Source organism: Mus musculus, chromosome 2 (genome assembly GCF_000001635.26).
Source record: "Mus musculus strain C57BL/6J chromosome 2, GRCm38.p6 C57BL/6J".
Lineage (NCBI taxonomy): Eukaryota > Metazoa > Chordata > Mammalia > Rodentia > Muridae > Mus > Mus musculus.
This window is the reverse complement of record NC_000068.7, coordinates 3206517-3232627: the sequence shown is the minus strand read 5'-3', so window position 1 is coordinate 3232627 and position 26111 is coordinate 3206517. Positions and strand designations below refer to the sequence as shown.

General features: G+C 44.3%; 1 protein-coding gene across 7 annotated transcripts in view; it reads right to left on the bottom strand.

The window, feature by feature from the left end:
* Positions 1-4821: 4821 nt before the first annotated feature.
* Fam171a1 (family with sequence similarity 171, member A1) overlaps positions 4822-26111 on the bottom strand; it is a 113583-nt gene continuing 92293 nt past the window's right edge. For 5 of the 7 annotated variants that reach the window (NM_001310434.1, XM_006497479.3, XM_006497478.3 and 2 more), the window contains 3 exons: positions 12259-12375; positions 9044-9158; positions 4822-7810 (listed from right to left, as the gene is read on the bottom strand). In NM_001310434.1, the coding sequence (NP_001297363.1) occupies positions 6118-7810; positions 9044-9158; positions 12259-12375 (1925 nt within the window). In that variant the 3' untranslated portion in view covers positions 4822-6117. The remainder of the gene's footprint in view (positions 7811-9043; positions 9159-12258; positions 12376-26111) is intronic. The other 2 variants (XM_030251634.1, NM_001361386.1) reach the window with 1 other exon arrangement.

Genomic DNA, 26111 nt, shown 5'->3' with positions numbered 1-26111 from the left:
CAATCCAGGTTTCTATCCCACCTTCGATCAATCAGTTCCCTGATAAAAGACACAACTTTTATTATTTACAATAAGCTTTAAGCAGCAAATGAGCTGGACAGATATCTACCCTCTATGCAATTAGAATCTACTTTCTTGTCAATAACCCCGAGTTATTACTTACTGTGTTTCAGGGGATGCTCTTAACTCTAATTGGCAAACCCTCAGGGCCACATTTTCATGGCTCACCTAACCCACACTGACTTTCTCTTCTTTCTCCACCTTCTTCTCCTACTTGGCCTCTGAATCCAAGCCCCATCTATGTCTCTTCTGCCCAGCTATTAGCTGTGGGCATCTTTATTTACCAATCAGAAATAACTTGGGAGACAAGGTCACATAGTGTCATTTGGGTCTACATGAAGACTCCAGGTTTTGGGGGCTGTACTTAGCATTACAATACACAGCAAGAACAAACCTCAACATTTAATTTTGCTGATTTTTACTGAATGGGTCTTTGTTACTCAAGTGATGTTGCCTATCACCTGCCATGGTCTAAGGCCCATTTTTTCATGGTATCCTCCCGTATCCTGCAGCAGGACCCGAATCTAGAGATGACACCAGCTTTTCTCCAGCCCCACTACTCACTTTGGACCCCCCAGTTACGGCTAAGTCCTGATGAATGGCTTCACCTACATTTTCCCATTTTAAAGGCTTCTATCTGCAGCTTCGAAAGGTAGAAAGAGAAAAAAAAACGTGTGTGTGTGTGTTCACAGGTATGTGCAGGTGTGTGTACATGTGGAGACCAGAGGTCAACCTCAGGTGCCATTCCTTGGGCACTGTTTAGCTTGCTTTTGTAAGATAAGGCTTCATATCTTGGAGCCTGTTGATTAGGCTAGGCTGACTGGCCAGCAAGACTCAGGGATCTGCCTGTTTCTGTCTCTCCAGAACTAGGATCACAAGTGTGTGTTACAACAGCTGGATTGTTACATAGGTTATGGGGATCGAAGTCAGAGCCTCAAGATTGCACAGCAAGTTCTTTACTGGCCTAAGTCAGCTCGCTACCAATATAAAAAGTATTTAAGGAAATACATGTTTATGTGGGTGAAAAACTTCAGAGAAAACCACAAAATGCCAGCAGGAGTCATCTCTGCATAATAGGTTTTAGTGACTGACTTATATAACAACCAAATAACTGAAAATATAACCCAACTATATACCCTTTAGATATTAGTGGGGAAAACGTGGAAAAAGTGGAAGAGTTTGTAGTTTAACTCACATTATTGTACAAACACTGATGTCTTAGTTTTATTTGAGTGTAGTATATGTGTAGAACATGTTCATGTGTGTGTATGTAAGATATGTGTGTATACATGTGTGTTCATTTGTGGAGACCAGAGGCCGACTCTGGTCATCTTCTACTATCGCCACCTTATTTTTTTTTAATTTATGTGTATTTTGCCTACAAGAACGTATGTGCTGGATCCATTAGCAGGCATCTGTGATTACAGCACTCCTACAGTGTGTAGGGAGAGATGAGGGGCAGAGATACGAGAACTGTCCTGAAGCTTGCAGAGCAGCGGGCTTGGAATGTGCACGCAGGAACAGAAAAAAGACAAATCCTCTTCCAATGAAGTAGCAGGTAAAAGCTGACTCCTGGAAGTTCCCTTTGACCTCCACATATCTGCACAAACACACATCATATGTACATAAACAATCTAAGTAAATAACTGAAAATAACCCCAAAAGCATGAGGGCGCATATTGGGGGAGGGGCACCTTTGTTAATTTTTTTATTGCTTTCTGTCCCTACCATTGAGTTAAGAGACACTTAGAATTTCTTGGACTTCGCAGGTTAGCTGTCAGGCACTGCTACTATAAGAGTTAGTGTTGTAAGTCTACAGTTCAAACATATTAAAATAAACATCATTCATATTTAAAACTCATTCCCAATTTTTTCCTATGGTCAATTCTTACTGTCCACAGAAGTTATATCCTGTGGGATGATTCTAGGGTCCCATGTGTGTCAGGCAAGCACAACTAGCTGAGCTACACCCCTGGCCCTGACTTGTTAGCTTTGCTGTCAGTGTAGTCCAGACCCGAGCAAAGCCTCTTTAGCACATGTGTTGCTTCTGCAAGGCACAGCACAGCCCTCTCATGCTTAAGAACTCTACACAAGACTTTAGCATTATGCTTGGATGCCATTTGTAACATCAAGATGGCTGTCAACAAGGCAATAACTTGTTACTCATTGGCAAAGGTGCCTTCACAATTCAGAATTGAATACTCCTCATGCCTATAAGTGATCTAAAGGAGATAGTGCAGCTGGGTGTGGTCCCAGTTATGTGTTAACCCAGCATGTGTGAGGATGAAGTAGGAAGACCGGGACCCATGTGGCAGAAGACGACAATCTTCTGACCCCTGTAAGTTGTCCTTTGATCTTCATGGGCATACTGTGGCATGCACACCCCACCCAATAAACAAATATATGTAAAGCAAAATTTAAAACTTCAGAGTAGGGAAATTTGCAAATCTTTGACCCTTGAACAATGTAGATTAGCTATTCTGCTATTACCTATGCCCCACTGTGGGTTTTGTGGGCAAATAATGCAAAACTGGGACAGCAAGCGTCTATTCCAAACTTGTGGGTCCTGGAGTATCGCACTAATTGCTTAAAATTGTCCACAGTGGAAGTTTTCTACCGCAGGAGCAAAGACTACCAGCAGAGCTTGATCTGTTCACTAAGGAGAGCAGAGGAGAGCATGCTGACTTTTTTCTGGAGTGATCTTACAGCGGCATTATGTCTGGGTTCATTATGGATGGTCGGCACTGAAGAGTTGAGGGTATATTCGTCCAGAGTGCTAAAACTGGTTCAGCAGACATGGCACTCCATGGCGGTGGCTAAGAGATGTGCTGACATTCATCATCTTAATCATTAATTCAAGGAGTGACAATTGTCCATGCCAGACTACCCATGACAATCACGATCAAAGGCAGAGTCAACTGTCCAAGAGCTTCCCATAAAGTATTCTGTATATTATTATCAGGAGCATCTATAACTTAAATTCTTTCCTAGAGAGCTCTCTCTATTAGCAGCACAACTTCTCTCAGCTGAGCAACTTTTATTTATTTTGCCACCAAGCCCCCATTTAGTTACTTAGGTGTAAAACAAAAAAGAATGCTATGCAATCTTCCCCCAAACTGCAAACCAACCTCATTATTGCTCCAGTACTTTTGTTTCCAGGCAGGAACAACATGGACCTTGTCAGCCTTCTTCCATTTCCCACCTTACCTGGAAGACAGGACCAGAGCTGTTTCCCACCTTCCCACAGTCCACCCTGAGTGTCTGGGTTGGCCCTGCTCTTCTCCAGGGCGCTGAGAACTGACCACTAGGTGGCAGGAGCTGGGTGCCTTTCATTGCTTGGGTTGTCTGATATTCATGGGAAGCATTGAGGCATATTTCTCTCTCATGGCCCTCACTGGGCTAGAGGGAAGGTAAATGCATTGTTGAAAGACTGCAGCTGTGGTGGTTTGTTTAGAGGATTCTAGTGTCGCCATTAGTGCTTTCTGAGGAAAAAAAAATAATGTCTGGACCTCACTGTGGACAACTCTAATGGGAAATGAAGGTCTCTTTGGCAGAAGCAATTCCCTTTTGGCAAACCCAGGTGTGCTGTGACAACTGCTACCAGATCAGTACTTGCCACCACTGGATTACACTGTGTAAGATATTCCTGTCCTATCTCTAGAACCAGAGAGAATAGTTAGCATGTTGCATGTTTCTACAGGTTACATGGAAGGCTCTTCGGGATGCTGACACAGTTCCATTGGCAGGAAGCACAGACACGGCTGTGAAGGCCTGGGAACCGGCTGCAGCAGGGAGACCTCCCAGTGTTCTCCTTTCACCCCCATGACTAATGCCAGGCCTTGGGTGTTCCTGAAGAGGCAACTTTTTGCTTCTGTGGGATTGACAAAGGAGCCCCCATTGGAGTTATAGGAAAGTCAGCAAGGACTCACCTGCCACCTATGGGTGACACTGTTTCCTACACAAGCCCTGCCAGCCTTGCTGGTTAAAGCATTGTCTCCCATCCACTTAGCTGTCCAACGGTCAGGACTGTCTCAACTATTTTCTCCTTTTAAAGTAAAATATTAAAAAGAATCCTCATCTAAAAATTCAGAAAATAAAAACCAGTTCCATTAGTTTTATACTTGTGGAATCTGCAAGTGAAGGTTTGGTATGTAATCAAACACAGCTGCTGTAATTTTTCCCTGCCAGTCTTTCTCACATTCTGACATCATGTCTATTAACTTCCTTTGAGATGGGGCTGCCCTTGAACTTCTGTATCTGAGGCTGCCCCCACCTCTCCCATGCTGTGTGCTGGTATTATAGGTGGGCACTAACCCACTTGCTTTTATGTGGTACTGAGGACTTCACATGTGCCAGGCAAACACTTTACCAACTGAGCCACATCCTGGGCCCTCCATTAATAAATCTGATAAACAAGGTTATATATCTGGGATAGTTCTGTCTATTTAACAAACTCTTCTTGAAACTGTTGCAAGACAAACTGATTTCCAGCATAAGAAACAAAAACCAAACCAAAAAACCCCCAGTGGTTTCTCATAAAATTCAGCTATCTCTCCTTACCTAAAACATCACGAGGATGTTACCATTCATTCTTGAGTGAGACTAAAGACAAAGGTGGGTTTTTTAATCCTACTATTAATTCCTGGTATTTATGCATCCATAACCCCCCAACATTGAAGTCTCCCTTCAATGCCAAAGTCAAAGAACAGCAACGTCTTATTGACAATTTCCCAACAAAGAATGAATCAGAATAAACACATATTTTTTTCCTTCTTCCAAGTTTATTTTGAGTTTTCATTTTTGGACAACCAAGCAGCTCTTAAAGGAGAATGCGCAGAAGAGTCATTCTGGCACTTTTGGACAGTACATGAGTGTTTTTAACAGTCACATTCAATCCCCCTGCTCAGCCCATACTCTCACGTTCGGTGAGCAAGAAGGGCACACGGGATTCTAGAGTTAATACATAACCCTATATACAAACAGCCAGTGGAACCATAATGGTGGCTAGTGACCAAAGGGAGGGAGTAGGAATGGGCATCTCTAGTGTCCTCCTCTAGTCTATCTCAGCTAAACAGACCCACGTTACACATGATAACTAGAGCGTATACTGCGTTGAAATGAGGATGCTCAGTACGAATGGCACTTGGCAGCATGCAGTTCCAAGAACAAGGTATCGTTTAGTAACTTTATATAAAATCCAGGCAGTTCAATTGAAAGGGTTACGAAAAGACATGAAACCGAGGGACTGTCTGTTGTCACTGTAAAAAAGGCACTTGGAGATAATGGGACCAGAATTGAAGAACTGACTCTTAGCTGATAAAAACTTCAGTACAGTTTTATTAAAAGGCTTAGAGATGTTAAGAGCTGACACCCGGGTTCTGAGTTCCTGAAGGGCGACACCGAAACCAACCACAGAGAAGTAGAACTGAAGGAAGCAAAACGTTTACAACTGAAACTGAATCATACTTTAAAGAAAGAGAAAAAACCCAACACCCTATGTGTGTGTGTGGAGAGAGAAAGAGAGAGAGAGAGAGAGAGAGAGAGAAAGAGAGAGAGAGAGAGGGAGAGAGAGAGGCCTAATTAAAGCAAAGCATAAGCAAGGTAACAAAGAAGCAGCAATGCATAGCTTTCCTTTGAGATAACATCGACGTCCAGAAAGTTCTCGCCACCCAGCTTCCCAGTGAGAGCGTCACAGTAGCGTTATCATGATAGAATTAGAGAGGGTTCAGACAATGCAAAGAGCATTTCATCTGTTTCCAGAATCTGAGAGAGAACTGAGGTGATCCTTGGAGCATAGCAATCCCACATGTGGTTTGTCAGCATCTCTACTGTGACAAGTCAGGTCCGTAGAATGACATGTCTCGCAGCCACCTTCTCGGAGGGGCAGCACCTGTCAGTCACCTTTCGTTCTGTCATAACCGTAATTCCCATGTCAAGGCAGTAAGCATCTACTTGCATGGTTTTCACTCCTCAGCTTCTCCACACGCAGGTATGCACTTCCATGAGAAAGGATATTTGGCAATTTTATAATCCGCATTTTAGGGGCTTATCGATGGCTCATTTGATGTTGAAGGCCATCAAGGGCCTTTCCTCTCGTTTCTGCCAGGGGCTTTTCTTATCTTCTCCTTGGTCATCGTCATCGTCATCGTCATCTTCATCTTCATCATTGGCGGATCTTCTCTGGTTGGGACTGGCTAATGGCTCCAGGGGAACGTCTGAAGTTCGTTTGGTTGTCTCTTCCTGCAGGCTGGGCAGCTGCCCGCCACTCCTCCGACCTGACCCTTCCAACAAGCATCGCAGTGCACTGTCCTCGGGGGTGCAGACCGTGGCTGCACACTCACTGCCGCTCGGGTCCATGTCCTCAAGGTACAGGAGCTGCGTGCAGGCAGTGCTGTCGGGAGCTCTGGGATCTTTTTGCTGGTGCTCCTGCAGAGGTGTGTGGCTCTGCTGGAGAGACAAAGGGTCTCCCCTTCCCTTCCGGGCAGATTTTGGTTCATTCATATCCACACCAGAGTCCAAACTGGCATCATTACTTCCGTTCCTTCCAGCTCTTTGGAGATCAATGTATGAGTGTCTAACGTGAGCGTTGGACCTTCCATCTAGGGAGACAAACCATGCCCGAGGGTGTGGAAGTGGCTTTCCACCCCCAAGTTCCATCAGTGCCTTTTCGGTGAGGAGCTGCACCTCGCTGTTCATTTGAGCCAAAGCTGCATCATTCAGGGATGCAGGGATAGACAGTGACTCTGACATGGATGCACTCTGAGAGCTCCACTCCCGTGCACCTGCTTCCTGTAGGTGCTGCTGAGAGATAGCCTGGGAAGACAAAGGCTGGCCTTGGATCTGAGAGGATGGGTGTGGGAAGATCCCTGCATGGGGGTTGGACAGCTCGGCCTGGAGCCTTCCTATTTCCAGCTGCTGGTCAGCCGGGACCACCAGAGGCTGGCTCACATACGAGTGGTCCCCTGGAAGTTTCATATAATGAGCTGGAATGACCAAGGCAGGCAATACTTTCCTGTAAACGCTGTCATTGACTTGGTCCACAGAACTACAGCAGATCAACTGGCCTGGCCTCGGGAAGGAAGTAGGTCTCTCCAGGTGATCGACAGATCGTGACATCATACATTCAGTCGGTCTGCGGTCCAGCAGTTGCTCTTTCTCAGGCGATAAAGGTACATGGTACATGTGTTCCTGAATAGTGAGTTTGCTTCCTGCTGATGCCAGGCCTTCTTGATCTTGCTTTTCAAACAAAGACTGGGAGAGCACGGTATTGTAACTACCTCTGTAGTCATCATTGCCAGGGGCCTCGTAGTCTTCTTTTTCCATAGATTTTCTTGCCTTTAAGGGAAAAATCTCCACAGACTTATGGTAGTCTTTCCCCAGTGTCCCACTTGGCGTTAAGTTATCAAAAGATGTTTGGCTTTTATCCTCTTCTTTGTGGGACAGCAGCTCCTCCCGGGAGCTAAATTCTTGTGAGGTACTATAGGAGAGCTTCAGCATGGGTGTGTGCAGGTCCCCCTCCCCTTTGGGGGACATCATTTCTAAATGCACCCCGCCCATCAACTCCTTTGTCCCTGGGGCCTCTGGGCGGCTATGGCTGGAGACAGACAGAGGCCCAGGATAATCTGATGCTCGTCGAGAAAACAGCAAGTTGATGTGAGACATGGATGTTGCCTGATCCCTCTTGGAGCTCTCCAGAGCTGGGGGCAGTTGCAGCTTTCTGTGATGCTGGCGGGGTTTCAAGCACTTCCTCCTGCAACCAATCAGGTGACACAGGGGAGAAGTGAGAGACTCATGATGGCAATGTTTTGGGTAAAATTCTATCAAATTACATGAGGAACACCAATACAATTTATCAGCACCCCGAAGAAGCCTTCTCGCTCCACACCTACACTCTCATTTTAACCCAGAGTAGAGAAATCTAGGGTTTGGAGGCTCAGGATTTTATAGAGAAGCCAAGTTATCTTTCCAACAAGAAACACCCAGGAATCAACAATTCTCATTCGTTCTAAGGTAAGATAACAGCATTGAAGTAAAAATAATTCTGCTTTGATCTTGAGAATTTCATCACTTAGTGAGTGTAAAGGAATAGGAATGAATCGGTTAATAACTGTCAACTTCTTTTCTTTCTTGGTGTGTGTGTGCTTGTAGGGGTGCACATGTGTGCTTGTGAGTGTTTCTGTAGGGGTGCACATGTGTGCTTGTGTGTGTATGTGTCTGTAGGCCAGAGATCAATGTTGGGTACTAATCCACCTTATTATTTGAGACACACTCTCTCATTTAACCTAGAGCTTATCAAGTAGGCTAGACTGCTGGTCAGTGAGCCCTAAAGATACACTGTTTCTGCCTCTCCAGTGCTAGGATTATGGCATGGGACACAACATCCCGATTTTGTATGTGGCTTCTGAAGTGCCAAGTCAGGTTCTCGTGCTTGTTTAGTAAATGCTTTACTAAGCGAGTTACTTCTCAGCCTTGTTAAGCTTGTGTGTGTGTGTACATGTGTGTGTGGTATATGCACAGTACAAACACGTATAGGATGGAGGAGAATGTTTGATGCTCTCTATCACTCTCTGACCTCTCTTGAACTGGGACTGAGCCTGGCAGCGAACAAGCCTTCTTGTCTCGATCGCCTACAGCACCAGGGCTACAGACAGGTGTGAATGGCTACACTCATCTTTCCACCTGGGTGCTAGGGATCTGACGGCCGGCCGCTCTCATGCTCACATAGATGGAGCTCTTACTTCCTGAGGCATCTCCCTAGCACCTAAGCTCTCATAAGCCCCTTACCATGACCTGAAACTTTACATAACCTGTGGGGTCATTTGCAACTTACATTACATGTTTGCATTCTAGGTAATTTTCCATGAGTTAAACTAAAATGGTTTAGGGGAAAAAAGAAAGAAGAAGGAAAAAAACATTTCCGAATACCAATTGCATAGGAAATTCTACATTAAACAAATACATCATCCAAATGGTAACACTTTACCTGCAATAATATAAAAGGAGACACAGCAAAACCAAAAGAATGAAAGCCATTCCTCCTAAAATGGCCAAAAGAAACACCGTGTGATACGTGGTAATGTCCTGTGTCATAACGGGACCTAGAAGGTCAGAAAATCGCATTTTAGAGCTTTGAATTCCTTCATGTAAGAATAGGAATAATGAGTTGAGAATGTAATGACTTAAAAAACAAAAAACAAAACCCTCTTCCTGCCTGCGAGACAGAGTGGCTGGTCAGAGACACGATGGCTGTTTTACCCAAGGTACCGTCACTCCCATCCATGACAGTCGCTAGCCCTTCAGTGGCTGGTAGCCCCTGATGCTCAGGTATGAAATGCTCTTATATCAAGGGGATTCCCACCCCTCCCCTTAGAGGAGAAGCTAGTCTCTCACAGCAGCATGCCCAGCATTCTAAATACATGATCTTTTCATAAAAGAAAATGAATGCATGATAAACCACTGAGTAGAACCTCATGTCCGAGAGGAACCAAGAACCTGGGGATTTTACAAGGTGGCTATGACAAAAAGTGGCTATGACTTTATTTTCACTTTTCCTGGAAATTACTGCTGTACAGAATATCTTTTGCCTGAATGAATTGCTTTAAATATATGATAGAAATTTACTGTAATTTTAAAATGTCAAGTCTGACCAAAATACTTTCCTATTTAAAGAAATTACATAGTCATCCACAATATTGTTTTTGTTTGTTTATTTTTATTTTTAGCAAGGCTAATCTCTTATGGTCATAGAACTCTCTAGCACTTAAAGAAAAGATTTGCTAGAGATAATCAGAACAAAACAACAGCTTTTAATTTGCAATGTAAAGAACACCAAGGGGTGGGTTTAAGTTTTGCTCCCAATGTTCCAGGGCAATGAGAATCGGCCTCATAATGTTGTGAATAATATAAATCGGTAGCTCACATGGTAGCTCAAAACAGATTGGTAACAAAACCTCTCAATGACATTTATTCTTGTCCAGTTCCCTGCACTGTCCAGGAGATGGGACACAGTGGCTTCATACTATTTATTAACAAGTACCCATTTGCTTTATTATAAATTTGCTTTTGATGTTCAATGACAGATTTCTTTTTTAGAAATATTTTTTAAGGAGACAAATTTTCACTCCCTCCCTTTCTCCCTGTTCCCTTCTCTCTTCTTTCCTGGGGTTTCACTATAAGACTGGGCTGGCCTGGTTGGCCTTGAACTTCCCGGAACTCTTCTGCCTCTGCTCCACTACAGCTTGGACGAGCCAGCATGTCTGGCTCAAATCTTTTAAAGAGCTAAATGAATCCAAGGAAGATTACTGGGTTTTGGAATTGATGATACTTCCTGAGTCCAGAAGAGAATGGAATTCTCTCTTAAATATTATATCTTATAAGATACACACACACACACACACACACACACACACACACACACACACACACACATATATATATATATATATATATATAATATTTCTTAAATTTAGTGGGGTGGGAAAGTGTGTACGTAGATGTCTGTAACTGCCTTAACTGTTCATAGGACATCTTAGTACAGAGATAATATTCAAAGACATTGGATTTGATCCTCCATACAGAAGTAAAGAGAAGGGCAGGGGGAGACTTTCGTCCTGTAAGACCATTCTCAAGGTCTGTTAAACACTCAGAATGTAATTATTTTAGCCCGTGTCAAAAGAAATCTTCATAAAACTCACAGCTTAAATTTTAGTCTCTGCTTAAGCTCAGAATTAAGGAACAAAACCGTAACCGTTTTCTTCTTGGTTTGTGGCGCAGGGAAGCATAGCTTCACTGAAATTTGTCTAAGTAAAAGACACAGTGGGAAGATTACCCACGAAGCAGCACCATGATGTGCACCACCGGGGCAGGGTGGGGCTGCTTTTCACAGCTTTGAGTCTTTTCTTTCACTGCGTGAGAACTCCTGGGGGCGGGGGGGGGGGGGGGGGGGACCTGTGCTGGGATGCCCTTGCTTTCCTCTTTATAAAAGCTCATATTAATATTAACCTGTTGCATGGTGGGAAAATTGACAGCCACAGTTGTTTGAAATCCATCTAAGAAAACTTCCCTTTGGTGGCTGGACTTTGTGGCGTTCACTCTGGTACCTGTGGCATTTCATTTCTTCCTCTCTTTTGTCTACTTTTGCATACTCCAAATTAGGGAAACAGGGTGTTTCTGTGGCAGGCTTACGCTGGCAATGCTGCGAGAGCAATTCCTTCGAGGAAAGCGCCGAAGAGTGTGTATTTCTTAGACAGGAATGTGGTGACTGAAAGGAAGGCTTTTCCACACCCATCTAGGACTAGCTCCATCCTAGTAGTCACTTAGAAGGCCAAAGCATGAATTCTAATGCTTCAACATTAATTCCATTGCTAAAATATTTCGAGCTCTCATTTGGAAATGCATCGATCGTGTCTTTGTATGAAGTATCTTTTAATCAGCTCAATCAGGTATCTTTTAACCTATCTCAATTTTGTAACTCAGAACAGATGTGCTTTAACATGTGTTCAAAACAACACAAAACAATATTTCTGATGTAGCCCCAGCATAAACAATGGTAAGGAAAGTGGATTTTCCAAGGTGGGTGAGTCCAAGTGGCATGCATGGCTTTTAAAGGCAGTGAAGGGAGATATCACTAGGAAGAATTCTCATGAGAAGCACAATGTCCTGCAATATCACTGGAATTATGTAAGTATATATACATACACACATATATGCATATATTTATCATATCCTAAACTCAACTCACATATTCTAAGTGAAGATTACTCTTTTTAACATTAGGCAGCTAGCTTTTCACTAAACTGATCAGAAATGCTAAAGCAAGCATTTTGCCTCAAGAAGCCCCCAGTGATGGCTTTTGGCTGAGAGTTTGGCCTTCAAGTTTACAGATACACTAGGCCACAGCTGTTTTGGGAACTAGGGAGGAGAAGGTCCCAGCCTCTTCTGAACACTTTCATTAAGAATTCCTAAAGGCAGCTGTTTGAGCAAGATGGAACTGGAGACAAGACCATTTCCACGCCTGGTGCCTGGCCTCCATGTCAAAGTTCCAGGTACTGCTCTCCACTGACAAAACAGCCTTTACCATTTGACCTTCCGAAAGAACACACCATGAACTGCCTATAGAAGTTATATTTAAGTGAATGCTGAGCTCAGATCCCCAAAAGAAATCCACCCGGATTGCCAGCCCTGTTGGTTCTGTGTTACCTGGGATGGGGGGAGACATGGCTGCCACCCAGTACCCCAGCTGGGGAGCAATGTACGTCCACGTGAGCTGACTGCCTTCCTGGTGCACCAGGCCCAGACCACTCTTCAGCCACGTTCCTGTGGGGGTGCAGAAAAGAACTTCATCAGGGTACATTGACACGAATGTTTATAAAATCCACTTTAAATGTCGCATTCACAACTTGCTGGATAGCCCAGTCAGTCACATTACCACCTACAGATTGTACACAACTTTCGGTAAAAAGTCTTTGTGACTTCTCTGCAGGGAAAGGTGAATAGTTTTGAATTTTTTTGTGTTATCAGCTAACTGCATTTCAGTCACTTTAGTGCCTGCCTCTTTTTCCAAACAGAAAGTCTGAGCAGAAGGCCCCAGAGTTCCGAAGGGTCAGAGTGATGGCGTCAGTGTGCTAGGAGTTGGTAGAGATGGGAAAAGGGAGGATAGAGTCGTTCATAGTATTTACATTTAAGCGAATAAACATATTCCTTATCCTAGTTAAGGCTAGGTCTCAATTATTTAGAAAAGATTTATTTGCTTATCTATGTTCACAGCACCAGGGATGCCAAGCAATTACTCTGCCACTGAGCCCCACCTACCTCCAGCCTCATATTTAAAAATACCCATTCATCAATGCCATTTTCGCATATCCTGGATGAGTAAGTCTGGTGTGGGCAGTAATATTAAAAAGTTGCCATTAAGAAAAATCTGCCGTGTGCTAGCTTACCATGATACACTCATGGCCTTATATTCATGATCTATGATTCCCACAACAATGCCATACCCCATGATTTCATTTCCTTGGGGGAAGGGAGATTGAGGAATGATGGGCTTTAGAACTCTCACAAGACCTGGGTGCTGTGAGCACAGCACGGGACCTGGGTCTGCCTGGCTGCAAGGCGGACGTTGCTTCTGCTGCTGGGCCATGCAACACTCCCACAGACCTTCTTGGAGACGGATGACTCTGTTCCTTTCTCAAGCCTTCAGGCAGAGGCTCACAGATGGACAAAGTAGTTCTAGGCTAACGGACTGTTTCCTAGCTCAAAAGGCAACACTGCTCACCAGCAGGAACCTTGTATCTCGAGGCCTGTGATGGCCTCTGTGGGCAGAAGCCCAAGAGGGAGGCAGCCAGGTAAGTGACCCCCAAGGCTTGTGCACACCTCTCCTGAACCAGCAATGGTTGCACAGGCTGCACACACAGGGATGCTTTTGAGCCCTCCCTACTCCTACAATCATGGACCACCCGAAATGGCCACGTGGATGATCCTGGCTGGATCAAGTGTGTCAAGCAGCTGACCCTATGTCTCAAGTTCCAGGGTCACATTTTGCTGAGGAACTGGAGATAAAAACAAAAGAAAACAAAACAACACTTGGGCTGCTTCTAGGCATTACTAGTTGCTATGGCGACACTCAAATGCAGTGGGTGGGAAGGTGCTTCCCACCTCACACCCCCTTTCCTTTGCACAGCAGTGGCAAGGAAGGCAGGAAACGCCAGGCATAGTAAGGGCTCTGCATTCATGAGTTATGAATGTGACAGGCCTGCCTGAGAGGTCATGGCTATAGGTGATTTTGGTTCAAGCTAAAGCAGAATGTAAGCTACAACAAGGTTTCTAAAACAAGTGTGAGACCATGTCATGAATCATGCCAACCCAGAGATCGCGTAGCATCTGAGAGTACCAGTGGTTCCATGGGCCTTCTAAGGAAAGGGAAACAGAAGACACTGAACACAGTAGAAAGGAGGGTTTCTATGCTGGGCAAGGATATTTCTCCAGAAGAAGAGAACGGGTAAGTTTCAGCTTCTCCCATCACCCCCTCATGCTCCCTTCCTGCGTGACTCACAAACCCCACCCACTCCCACGCACTGCTCCTCCACCGGCACAGCAGGCAGCATCTTCGGATTAGCCAGGATGTGGCCATGCATTTTTTTGGTTGGCTGTTTCTCCAGATTAGATGTTTGAGTCACTGCTCTTCAAATGGATGCTAAATGGGATCCAACAGACAAGAGCTGGAAGCTGAGTCCTAATTCCTGTTCATTCATAAACTGCCAACTCTGCCCAAGTTGCTTCTTAGAAGAAAATCAACTGAAATGGACTGGAAAAATTCCTCCAAGTTACACATGACGCAAGCCAAGTGGGTGGAGCTATTATCAACACTGCGAGTCCATACCCACTGCCAAGATGACCGGTCCCTGTTCTAGATAGAACATAGAAAGGCCATATGCTAAAGATGTCCAAAGTGCTTTGGAAGGTCAAGGGAATATTGTCACCTGGAGTGGTGGAGTAGGGCTTGTCAGTAAGGACAACAGATGCGGACGGGGAGAGGAGGGTGACAAGGCCACTCAGGAAATGGAGCAACATGGAGAAGCATGGAGCAGTGGACCAAGGACTGGGAAGACAGGTTCAAGGTGAACAGGAGGTAGTGGCTAGGCTATGGCTGGGAGGAGCTTCACATTTGCTGGTAGACCTGGGAGAAAACACCAGAGCTATAGAACCTGAAAACCAAGGCCAACTACAGTCCTGTGCCATGCGCCTGTCCTAGCTAGTCCTCATGACTGACTGCTGTTGTGGGTCTAACCTCACATACCATGCGCTTGTCCTAGCTAGTCCTCATGACTGACTGCTGTTGTGGGTCTAACCTCACATACCATGCGCTTGTCCTAGCTAGTCCTCATGACTGACTGCTGTTGTGGGTCTAACCTCACATACCTTTCCTCTGTTCTAAAAGACACACATCAGAGTGGGGAGAACTTCCCACACATCTGCACATTCTGTCTCTCCTCCTTCCTGGGAAATGTTTTTACCGTACCATGTGCTGCTTACATGCTGTTTTACGTCTGATCTCCTCCAATGGGTTACAAGCTCTGAGAGTGTCCACCTACGTATTGTATACCGTTTTGTCTTCTACTAAGTGTACGGGTTCCCTTCTCTACCACCCTTATCTCTTCCAATTCCCAACATTAGTTGGTAAAGAAAGAAGGCTAGAGGGGAAAGGGGGGTGTCAATTTGATCTCATGGACTACTTCCTGATGATTAGGGAAGGTCCTTGGGGCAATGCTGATCTTTATTAGGATAACTACAAGGAGCCAGCAGCCAGCAGGAAGCAGCAGCAGGAACAGGAGCAGTAGCCACTGCATCTCTTGGGGGCTCTAGCATTTTTATACCCTCAAGAGTTTCTAAGATTCCTATCTGCAGCTGGCAAAATCACACCCCGACAGAGCACAAGGCAAATCATAGCCAGCTGCTGTGGGCAGTCTAAATCAGCCCCATATTCCACACATGGGATTAAAACAAAAACACTCCTATAATGTTTCTGTGTTTAAAGAAGCCAAAATTCTCATTACAACCAAGTACCTCGAACTATCTTCAAATAGGAACTTACTTTCACATCGAGTGAATGCTAGAGAAGCAATCCAACAAATAGCATCAGTATCCTTCCGAGAAAGGCTGGATGTAGTTGACAAGAAAGTGATCCTAGCGGCAGTGGGGCTAAACTGGGACGCTCCCCTTCCAAACGGCAGGGAGAGAAGCCAGCTGGGGAGAGGCATTAACTTTGGCAGACCTTCTATATAATACACAACAGGGTCTGACAAAAGTGTGACGCTGTTTTGGGATTCGATCGTGCTGTTCCTGGCAAGGACATCTTCTAAGATTTCTGTTTTTAAGGAAGGGGAGGCCACAGGAATCGTAAGAATTAATGAACTGTGTGCTGGCAACATATGCTTCTCACTCCTGAGACCCTGACGCTATATATGCAGAACGAATGATGGGGCTTTCCTACCTGGGGAGGGAGAGGAGGGCTTCCCAACAGTACATTGGTGCACTGAAGTGGGAACTGTGGTGAAGATGGGCAGCAAGGCATGGGTTCCTGTTACAGGCAAACCCACCAGCGAGCAGACAAAGCTCATTCAGGTGCCCCGTGCTGAAAAGGTTATGAGATAGCAGGGTGCTAAAAAGGGCACTTTCATGTGCACATGTGTGGATGCCAGCCCTGTTCAGACTGCGCAGAGCAGGGTTTCCTCCTTTTTTTTTTTTTTTTTTTTTTTTTTTTTTTTTTTTTTTTTTTTGGCTTTTTCGAGACAGGGTTTCTCTGTGTAGCCCTGGCTGACCTGGAACTCACTCTGTAGTCCAGGCTGGCCTCGAACTCAGAAATCCACCTGCCTCTGCCTCCCAAGTGCTGAGATTAAAGGCGTGCACCACCATTGCCAGGTTAGGTTTTCCTTTTAAAAGTGGAAGAAATATCCAACTGTAAAAGATCTTTATTTTTCTACACCTTCCACAAGGGTGAGGCCACTTTTGGATGGCTGCTGGTACTGCTGAATATGGCCTCTATGAAAGGGCCGTCCTTGTTAAGATTCTCATCTTTGCGATCCAATCACAGGGCAGGCCCCAGTGAACAACATTTCCTGGCTTCTTTAGCCCTACTTCATCTGCTCTGGACTTTTATCTTTCCCTAGCCCGCTCCTTCTCAACCCCTTCCCATGGCTTCCCTGTAGGTTTTCTCTGTAGGACTCCTGTGTCTACTTCATACGCAGGCAATTGAGACCACTGCTGGGACACACAGAGATAATGGCTGTCACTTGTTGATGGCAGTTAGGCAGAACCTACACTTCCTAGTGCATTTCCAGCCCCACCCACGGTGGCTTTAAGGTGGAAAGGCCATGTGCAGCTGCATCAAACTGATTTCAGAGTTAGCAGGGTGGCTTATTTGCTCCGACATGAGCTGTGGTTGGGACTGTTTGTGAAGGTCATGTGGTTCCCCTGCCAACATGGAGGAAAGAGGTGTTGCAAGATTGGAATTTCTAGCTAATCAATTCTCAAACAGCTTTAGGGAATTTGGACCCCTTTTAATGGAATCTTGAGCAAAAATGAATACATACAACAGACAAAGGAAAGCTGCTCATAGAAAGGGGAGCAAAGTCCCTTCCCAAAGGGACATTCTGCTGTACCTGCCAAAGTAGTGACAGAAACAAAGAAATAAGAATATGTTTTCATTTTAATCCCAGGTGTGGGAGGTGGGGCTGCTGTAGACTGTCCACAGCAGCTGACTATGATTTGTCTCATGCTTTAGCAGAGACATGATTTTGTCGGCTGCAGATGGTTTCTCCGATTGTGTGACATTTGAATTCTGGGAACTTTTCAGAGGGTTTATAAACTGAGAGGTGGGGTGGGTTGTTGGTTGGTGTTTGTAGTATACAATGAAGAAACAACAGCAAAAAGAAAGGAGATATCCTGAGTGTGAAGATCAAACTTTCCCTAGTCAGCAGGAAAGTAATCTAATGATAATGTTGTCCCCTTTCAGACTGCTGACTTTATTTAGATCTCTCTCTCTCCTCCTCCATCTTCCTTTCTCTCCTATCTAGTAATAGGGGGTGAAACCTGAGGGAATAAAGGGTGGGAAGAGAAGAACGCACAAAGTAGCAAAAAGAAAGCTACATGCCAACATCTGAGAAGGAAGTTTGACACAAATAATGAAATCTGCATGTAATTTTGATTCAGACACAAGGGGTTTTCTTGATAACTTGAGGCCATGGTCATGATCAATGGCAGGTCTAGGTTCAATGACCCTAGGAACATGGACTTGAGGATTCTGGAGAAGGTTGGTCACTCTTATGAAAAATAGTTTTTCTGCTGCCCATATGTTCACTGTCCTTCCTATACATTATGTCCTTGTTGTCAAGTTCTGTTCCTTTACTGCCGCTGAGGTCCAACTTGTCACACTCAGCACTGTTACTGTCCCCTTATCAAGGTGTGTGTGAGGGAGGACAATCCAATTATCAAACAGTGGCAACCTGAATCCTCACACACACACACACACACACACACACACAGAGAGAGAGAGAGAGAGAGAGAGAGAGAGAGAGAGAGAGAGAGAGAAATATTTTCAGGAATGTGCGAGGTGTTGAGAAGTGTGCCTCTCTTTTGGAAGTGTTTTTGTTATGGAGTTAGCTGGCATGGTTCACTGTGTGGCAAGCATTATGAGTTATTTAAACAGGAGCTGCATTTGACTCTAATGACTATTACATATACTAACTATCAGATAAGGTACCTCATCCTTATCTTTAAGATGGGATGGAGTCTCCTAGCAATCACTGAAGTGCTAGTTGGTTACTATGCAACAACAAAATCAACTTTTATTTATATAAAATAAAAGTATATATAAAGGACTCTAAAATGTGAAAAAGGACTCACTTAAAATGCAACATATCCTTTGAAAGAAGCCTAAAGAGCCTAGATTTATCTTGCTTGGCATATTTATTTTGCCTGAATACTTCTCTTTAATAGGAAAGCTACCTCAGCTTAACTTCATAATAAGTACAAAGATCTGATGTTATGAACATCATTGAGTTAAAGGAATTATAAGCAGAACCCAACAACACTAGAACATATTACACATTAAAGTTGACTCCTTGCATATTAGGCAAAACACCAGAATACAAGACTTTTCTCTCTTGTTGAGACTTTTACCATATTAGACTTCAAAGCACTTGAGGGCCAGCTAATCTTATGAGTGTGAATTCTAGCCTGGCCACTTTCCAGTTTTGTGAAATGAAGACATGTCCCACATGCACAGAAGAGGATGGACATTTCCGTCACGTCTTTAAGCGGTTGAAGGTTACCCCCTTCCCAGTTCCATAGTACGTGGCCTGGGCATTTTAATATGTGCAGTTCAGTACCCCACTTCTTACTCTATGTATTCTAATTGATATATTCTTCCTGCACAAACTTAGAATAACTTCTACTAGATCTATAAGCTGGAAGCCGGGAAGAATTCTGCAACCATCCAGTAAACCCATCTCAAAATCATTATCAATATCAAAGGAAAGACTAATAGGTCAGTGACCTTCTCTGAAATTACTTTCCCCATGGAATGAGTTAAGAGCAAACATCCCTTGTCAATTATATAGCAAAATATTTCCTGGGTAACTACTTATCTTATACTTTTTGTTGAGAGAAATCAAACAGAGGAACAGAAGTTATACGGAGATGGTTAGATTCCTCACAGCTTTCGACAAGGAGATCTCAAGACTGGTCTCGACAAGAAGAAAAAGCAGGGAAATTCAAGGTAGCTGAGGACTTTGTGTTTGAAGCGGGAAATGAGAGACAGGCTGAATATTAGAAACCAAGACAAAAATAAGCTTGTGATCACCTAATATATTCTCTTAATATAGAGAATCAGCCTTCCAAAATCCTTGAAGTTTCCCATTATGGCTCCTTTCCCAAAACTTATTCTTAAATCATTAAGCCTTTAAAGGGCTGCAAAGTGAACAGGTTAGTTTCTGAGGGAGAGATTCATTTTTTTTTTTTAAAGATAGTGTTTGCGAATGTGTGCATGCTGCATGTGTGAACATGTATTTGGGCACATGTGTGCTATGGTGTATGTGTTCAGGCTAACAGACCATGATTGAGAGTTGGTTTGTGTCTTCCACCTCACTGAAGCATTCTCTACTTCAGGCTTGATGGCTGCGATCTTCTGGCTCATTTTCCTATCTCCACCCCCATCTCGGCGCAGAAGTTCTGGGATTACAGATATGTGTCCCATATTCAGTTTTCTTTTTAAAAATATAGATTCTGGAGACTGAATACAAGACATAAGGTTTGCAGGACAAGTGTTTTAACCAGTCTAAGTGGAATCCCAGGACCCTGAGGCTTTTAAGCTACAATAAAATATTCATTTTATTTAATTACTTGGCTTATTTTTGTGCTGGAAATGCAGTCAAGGGTCTTACATATGCCCAGGCTGGTGAGGGATTTGGATTACCGGCATGTGCCACTGTGTCTTAATAATTAGTTGAATATAAGCAACCACTTGTTTTCCCCTTTAAAGGTGTGATGAGTTAAGAATAAGTTTTGGGAAAGGAGCCATAATAGGATCTTCAAGGACTTTGGAATGCTAAAGGAAAGCCAAAAGTACCCAATACATGTACACACAGACTTTGTGTGCCCCGGTACAGGGGAACGCCAGGGCCAAAGGGGGGGAGTGGGAGGGTAGGGGAGTGGGGGTGGGTGGGTAAGGGGGACTTTTGGTATAGCATTGGAAATGTAAATGAGCTAAATACCTAATAAAAAAAAAAAAAAAAAGAGTTAAGAGTCTCTCTCTCCTATGCCGGGGCCTAGCAAACACAGAAGTGGATGCCCACAGTCAGCTAATGGATGGATTACAGGGCTCCCAATGGAGGAGCTAGAGAAAGTACCCAAGGAGCTAAAGGGATCTGCAACCCTATAGGTGGATCAACATTATGAACTAACCAGTACCCCGGAGCTCTTGACTCTAGCTGCATATGTATCAAAAGATGGCCTAGTCGGCCATCACTGGAAAGAGAGGCCCATTGGACACACAAACTTTATATGCCCCAGAACAGGGGAACGCCAGGGCCAAAAAGGGGGAGTGGGCGGGTAGGGGAGTGGGGGTGGGTGGGTATGGGGGACTTTTGGTATAGCATTGGAAATGTAAATGAGCTAAATACCTAATAAAAAATGGAAAGAAAAAAAAAGAGTCTCTCTGTCTCTCTCTCTCTCTCTCTCTGTGTGTGTGAGAAAGAGAGAGAGAAAGAGAGAGAGAAAGAGAGAGAGAGAGAGAGAGAGATTGATTCTACACATCAGACATTCCTACATGAGGGACCATCTAGCCTGGACTCAGGAGTTATTTGAAAGTTAAATTTCATAAAAAAAGACTTTAAAAGAAATAAAGAAGTCTCTCATACAGTGCATCGAACTTGTTTTTAAAAATCATGTGTCAGAGGTTGGAAAGATGGCTCAGTGAGTAAGATCATTGATTGTGAAATCCTGAGGGCTTGATATCAAATCCTTCGCACCAATGTAAAAAGCTATGTGTGGCTGTCTGTGCCTGTAAGCCCAGGCTTGTGGGGTTGAGACAGGTGGGTCAGAGAGGAAGAGACCTGCCACCACCTGCAAGTGCACAGGTGACTGCACCTGCACACTCAATGTGTGACACACTCACACCAAATTATAAAGTCAAAATAGGCCAGTAGAAGCAGAAACAAGGGCATGCTACCTTAACCTAAAAGTCTAACTAAAAACATCTCTATTTTTTTAAACTTTGCTTTGTGCATGGGCTTTATGTACATATGGATGTGTTCATGTGTGCATGTGTGAACTCAGAGCTCAGTGCTTAGCCAGGCTAGCAGATAAGCCCCCAGGATGCTCCTGAGTGGCTGCTGTGGATCCCAGCACTGGTCCTCATGCTTGGTCAGCAAACACTGCACCCACCCAGCCAGCTTGCTCACAGCAACCTAATTGAAGTGTAAAATGTGAGTTACTGTGAAGCTTTCTTCTAACATACTTGATTTTACTTCTCCTTATTATGCAGGGATTGCAATTCATCCACCATACCTATTTCTATTTTGCTCTCATTACTCCCATTGTATAACGGTCCATTTGTAAATGGAAATTCACATATGTATGTGTCCCTGGGCTGGTGAGATGGGGCAGAAGGTAGACTGACTGCCATGTAAGCCCCTGCAGACCTGAGCTTGATCCCTGGAACCCACATAAGGGGGAAAGAGAGGAAGGGGAGAACTGATTCCACAAGGTTGTCCTCTCTGTGCACGCACGTGTGTGTGTGTGTGTGTGTGTTTGTGTGTGTGTGTGTGTGCGCACGCGGACAGAGAGGACAACCTTGTGGAATCAGTTCTCCCCTTCCTCTCCCACCATGCTCCACACCTAAACACTAATATTACTTGCCCCAGAATACCTGTCCTTAGTACCCTCACCTGCGAAGGGACGACAGTGGCACAGGTTGTGAATGAAAGGAGCAGCAATGAGCAGATAAGTGTGTGTGTGTGTGTGTGTGTGTGTGTGTGTGTGTGTGCATCATTCTGCACATCAGACATATTCCTGTGTGAGGGATCATCTGCCCTGGACTCAGGAGTTATTTGGAAGTTCAATTTCAGGTGGTGATGATATTATATTAAAAGTTCTGAACACCCGGTGGGGCATGGGCACTGGCATCAGACTAGTGGCTGGAGTGTTCTAGGGAGTCATCCCTCGGGGAGACTACAGTGTTACACTAACAGAACTGCAGGTCTGAGCTTGACCTTCCTTCTCACATGTGTCACTGAAGATTTGCAAATGGTGTATGGGCTGATAGCAATAACAATGATGGCGATCAGGGGAAAGAGTGAGGGAGGAGGAGGAGGAGGAGAAGGAGAGGAGGAGGGGAAGGAGGGGGAGAAGAGGGGGGATGGGGGAGGAAGGGAAAAAAGGAGGGAGAAGAGGAAGGGAAAGAGGAGGGGAAAGGAGAGGAGGGGCAAGAAGAAGTGAGAAGGAAGTGGAGAAGGGGAAAAGGAGGGCAAGGAAGAGGGGGTGGAGATGAGGGAGGAGAGAAGACGATAGGGGAGGCGAGGGGTGGCTAGGAAGGCTTTCCCTAAGTGCCCGGCCCCGCTCTAAATTCTCTCTTTTTACAAGTCTATGATGTAGAGACTCTGCCTATTGTATGCTTTTCACAGATGTGAAATCAGAGGCCTGCTATGGCTAAGTAACTGGCTCTAGCTGGTTCTGTTGTAACTGCTAGTCTGTGGCTCCCTGTTTTCTCTGTAATGCTAGACACCATACACAACCACATGCTACCTTCACTTTGTAATTACTCTTTCAAGTGAAAGGAAGTAGGCATAAATGTAGTTAAAAATATTTGGGGCTTCAGATGGCTTAGCAATTAAGAATACTGGATGTTATTGCAGAGGACCCAGGTTCAGTTCTCAGCATCCAAACACCAGTTGCAAGGGTCTAACACTCTCCTTCTGGCCTTCACCAACATCTTGATGTAAATAGTGCATGTACACACACACACACACACACACACACACACACACACACACACACACACACACACACACATACACACACACATCCCAGATAAATAGCTGGAGAGCTGGGTATGTAGCTTAGCTCCTGTAGTGTTTAGCATGGCATAAACAGTGGTAATATATACCTGAAACATCAGCTACATAGCAGGGTGAGGCTAGTCTGGGATACATGAGAGTCTGTCTTCCACCACCACCACCACCACCACCACCACCACCACCACCACCACCACCACCACCACCACCATCACAGCAGCAGCAGCACAAATAATAACTCATGCTGCACTAATGTCCTAATTATTTTCATTTAGGCTTATAGTAGACTAAGCATCAAATTTTTGTTTAAAATCCAGGTACACTGAAAGGCCTGAAGGTTTCCTGGTGGTGGAAAGAGCCAGTGTAAGGATATGAAGTCACCACACCTAACCAACCAACTCCATCAGTGGTAATGAATGGTTTACTGTTAAGGAATACAGGCTTCCTCTGAGAAGGACTGACTTGATACTCTGCAACCACAAACCAACTACTCATTTGTCAGGCCTGCCCACATGGTTTCAGGTAAATCCAAGCATGGTAAATCCTAGTTCTACATAGAGTGAGACTTTAAGAAAACCAACACCCCGAGGATAGTTTTAAAACAAAAGTGCCCGAAACCACAGCTATCTGAGAACTAATTTTCTGAAAATGATCATTCTGAGGACGCCACCAACACAAAGGACTTAACAATGCTTAGAGACAGATGGATGTTACAGGGTTGTTTTTTGAATTGCTAGGCAACACTGGAAAACAACTGTCCTTCTTACATCAGCCCACAGGGCAGCATAAGTATATTATAAACTCTAATTCTCATCCTTTGGGGCAGAACTTTGCAATGGGATGCTAACAGTCCCACAGTAACAGAACACACACCCATCTTAGTCCCCAAAACGCAAAGCAGAGGATCTTGCCTCACTCTGGGATCTTGGTGAAGACAACGTCCCACTGGGTTCTCAGCATTTACCCTCAGCTTCCTCAACTCTGCATACAGATTATTGCCTTCCCTGCTAAAAATCTCACCAAAACCCAGTTCACTCTCAGGCTCATTTTCCTATCTGGAAAATAAGAGGTCTTTTGCTAGCATGTGCACAGACTTCCCTTTAGTCCCTCAGCACCGACCTGTGGGTCAGGAGTAGACTTGAAATCCCAGCTTTTGGAGGCAGAGGCAGGAAGGTCAGAAGTTCAAGGTCATTTTCGATACATAGTGAGTCTGTTTCTCTGTTTCTCAGCTAGTGTTCCTTAGGAAATTGCCTATTTGTCTTATTTAGGTGTATACTGGCATCACTCTTAGGTAAATCAACCTCTTCCTTTGTTTAATATCCTTAATTATCACATCTGTTCTTGGCGGGGGGGGGGGGAGTACTACATTTAGCTCTAAAGTTAATCACATATATAAATATGTACTTGAATTGTTAGACAAATAAACATCTCCAATTTTATCTTTTACCCATACAATGCAATACAGTGTAACCTTAGAAGTCATTTAAACCACAACAAGCCACTCTGAAATCCTTCATCGAGATACATGGTTAATATTTTAATATCCATATAGTTTAACATATCTGTATCTCTTATCATTTCTGTATATCAGAGTTCAGGGTAAGTCTTGAAAACACATCTAAGCAAATCCTTGGCAGTCTCTAAATTATTCTTGGAGATCTAGATAACACTTTGACCAAACTTGAGGTCAGCGAGGCATATAAAAATTATCATGACTTTGCTTTTTAAAGAAAGAATAGTTTTCGGTTCACATCAAATTTGTGATAAAGGTGCTGAGATTTCTTCCTCCCCACAACCCCTCTAACATTCCCTGCGATAAACTTGTCACACTGATGATAAAGAAATGAATATATCTGTATTGTAAATAAACTTCTCCTTCAAGGGCAAACTGGCCATGACTTACCTAAAAGCTTAGTAGGCCCTGCACAGCAAAAGCAGTCACGTTCCTTTGGAAACAGACACAGACCTACTACGCAGGCCAGTTATGGAGTTATTCCTGAGCACCCGCTATGGATGTGCCGTAAGAGGTAAGAGGCTGGTTCAGTAGTCCCCATTGCTATAGCAATCCACACAGACTCTGCCTGTGGTGTTTGGGAAGGCAGCTAAAACTGGATCTCACCGTAGAGCTTCACTCTCAGGGTAGGCTTCTCTTTCTGCTATCTCGTTGGACTAAGAGGATTCAAACATACTGAGTGACACTCAAACAGCAGAAGCACAAATCCAAAATCTAAAACACTATTGATTTTTTGATTATTCAGGATCAGTCACTTTGAATTCAGACCACTGACCTGGTTTGCTTATTCATGAGTGACCATTCCCTAGGGCAACGAGTCAGACAACCTCATAGCCCAGAAGCCATCTGCTGCCCTAGTTATACACTGAAGAAATAATAAACGTCCATAAAAGAAAGCAGACACAATTGGCCCTTACTTTCCTGAAAGCCACAGTTAGCACACACTTGGCCATGACCGACTTTCTTCCCCAGACATTGGAAGGTCAAACTGGCTCCTGCACACAACTAACTCTGGACGCTGATCACTGTACCAGGTGCCACCCCAACGGCTGCAGGCCACAGTGTGATGCGAAGGACTGAAGTTGGCCAGAGAAGCCTGCCAGTTCCTTAAAAGGTAAGAGCTTCACACACCAAGGGGAGTCTGCTGTGCTGTGTAAAGCAAAGGTTACTCACATACAGCACACAGAGCATGTTCATGCAACCATTTCAAGGCAGAGCACGCATGCTGGGCCTCTTCAAACAAGTTCTTAGAGGGCATATGTGGTGATGAGCCAACTGGTATTGTAACACAGTCAAGACAATCCAATTCATGCACCCTGACAATGCATTCATATACTAGGTCACCCTCTGACGAACAGGGTCAACATATGAAGATGCTAATTTCTTTTAAAAGTGACTTATTTACTTTTATGAACATTGATTAGTGTTTTGCCCATATGTATGTTTGTGGGAGGGTGTCAGATCCCCTGGAA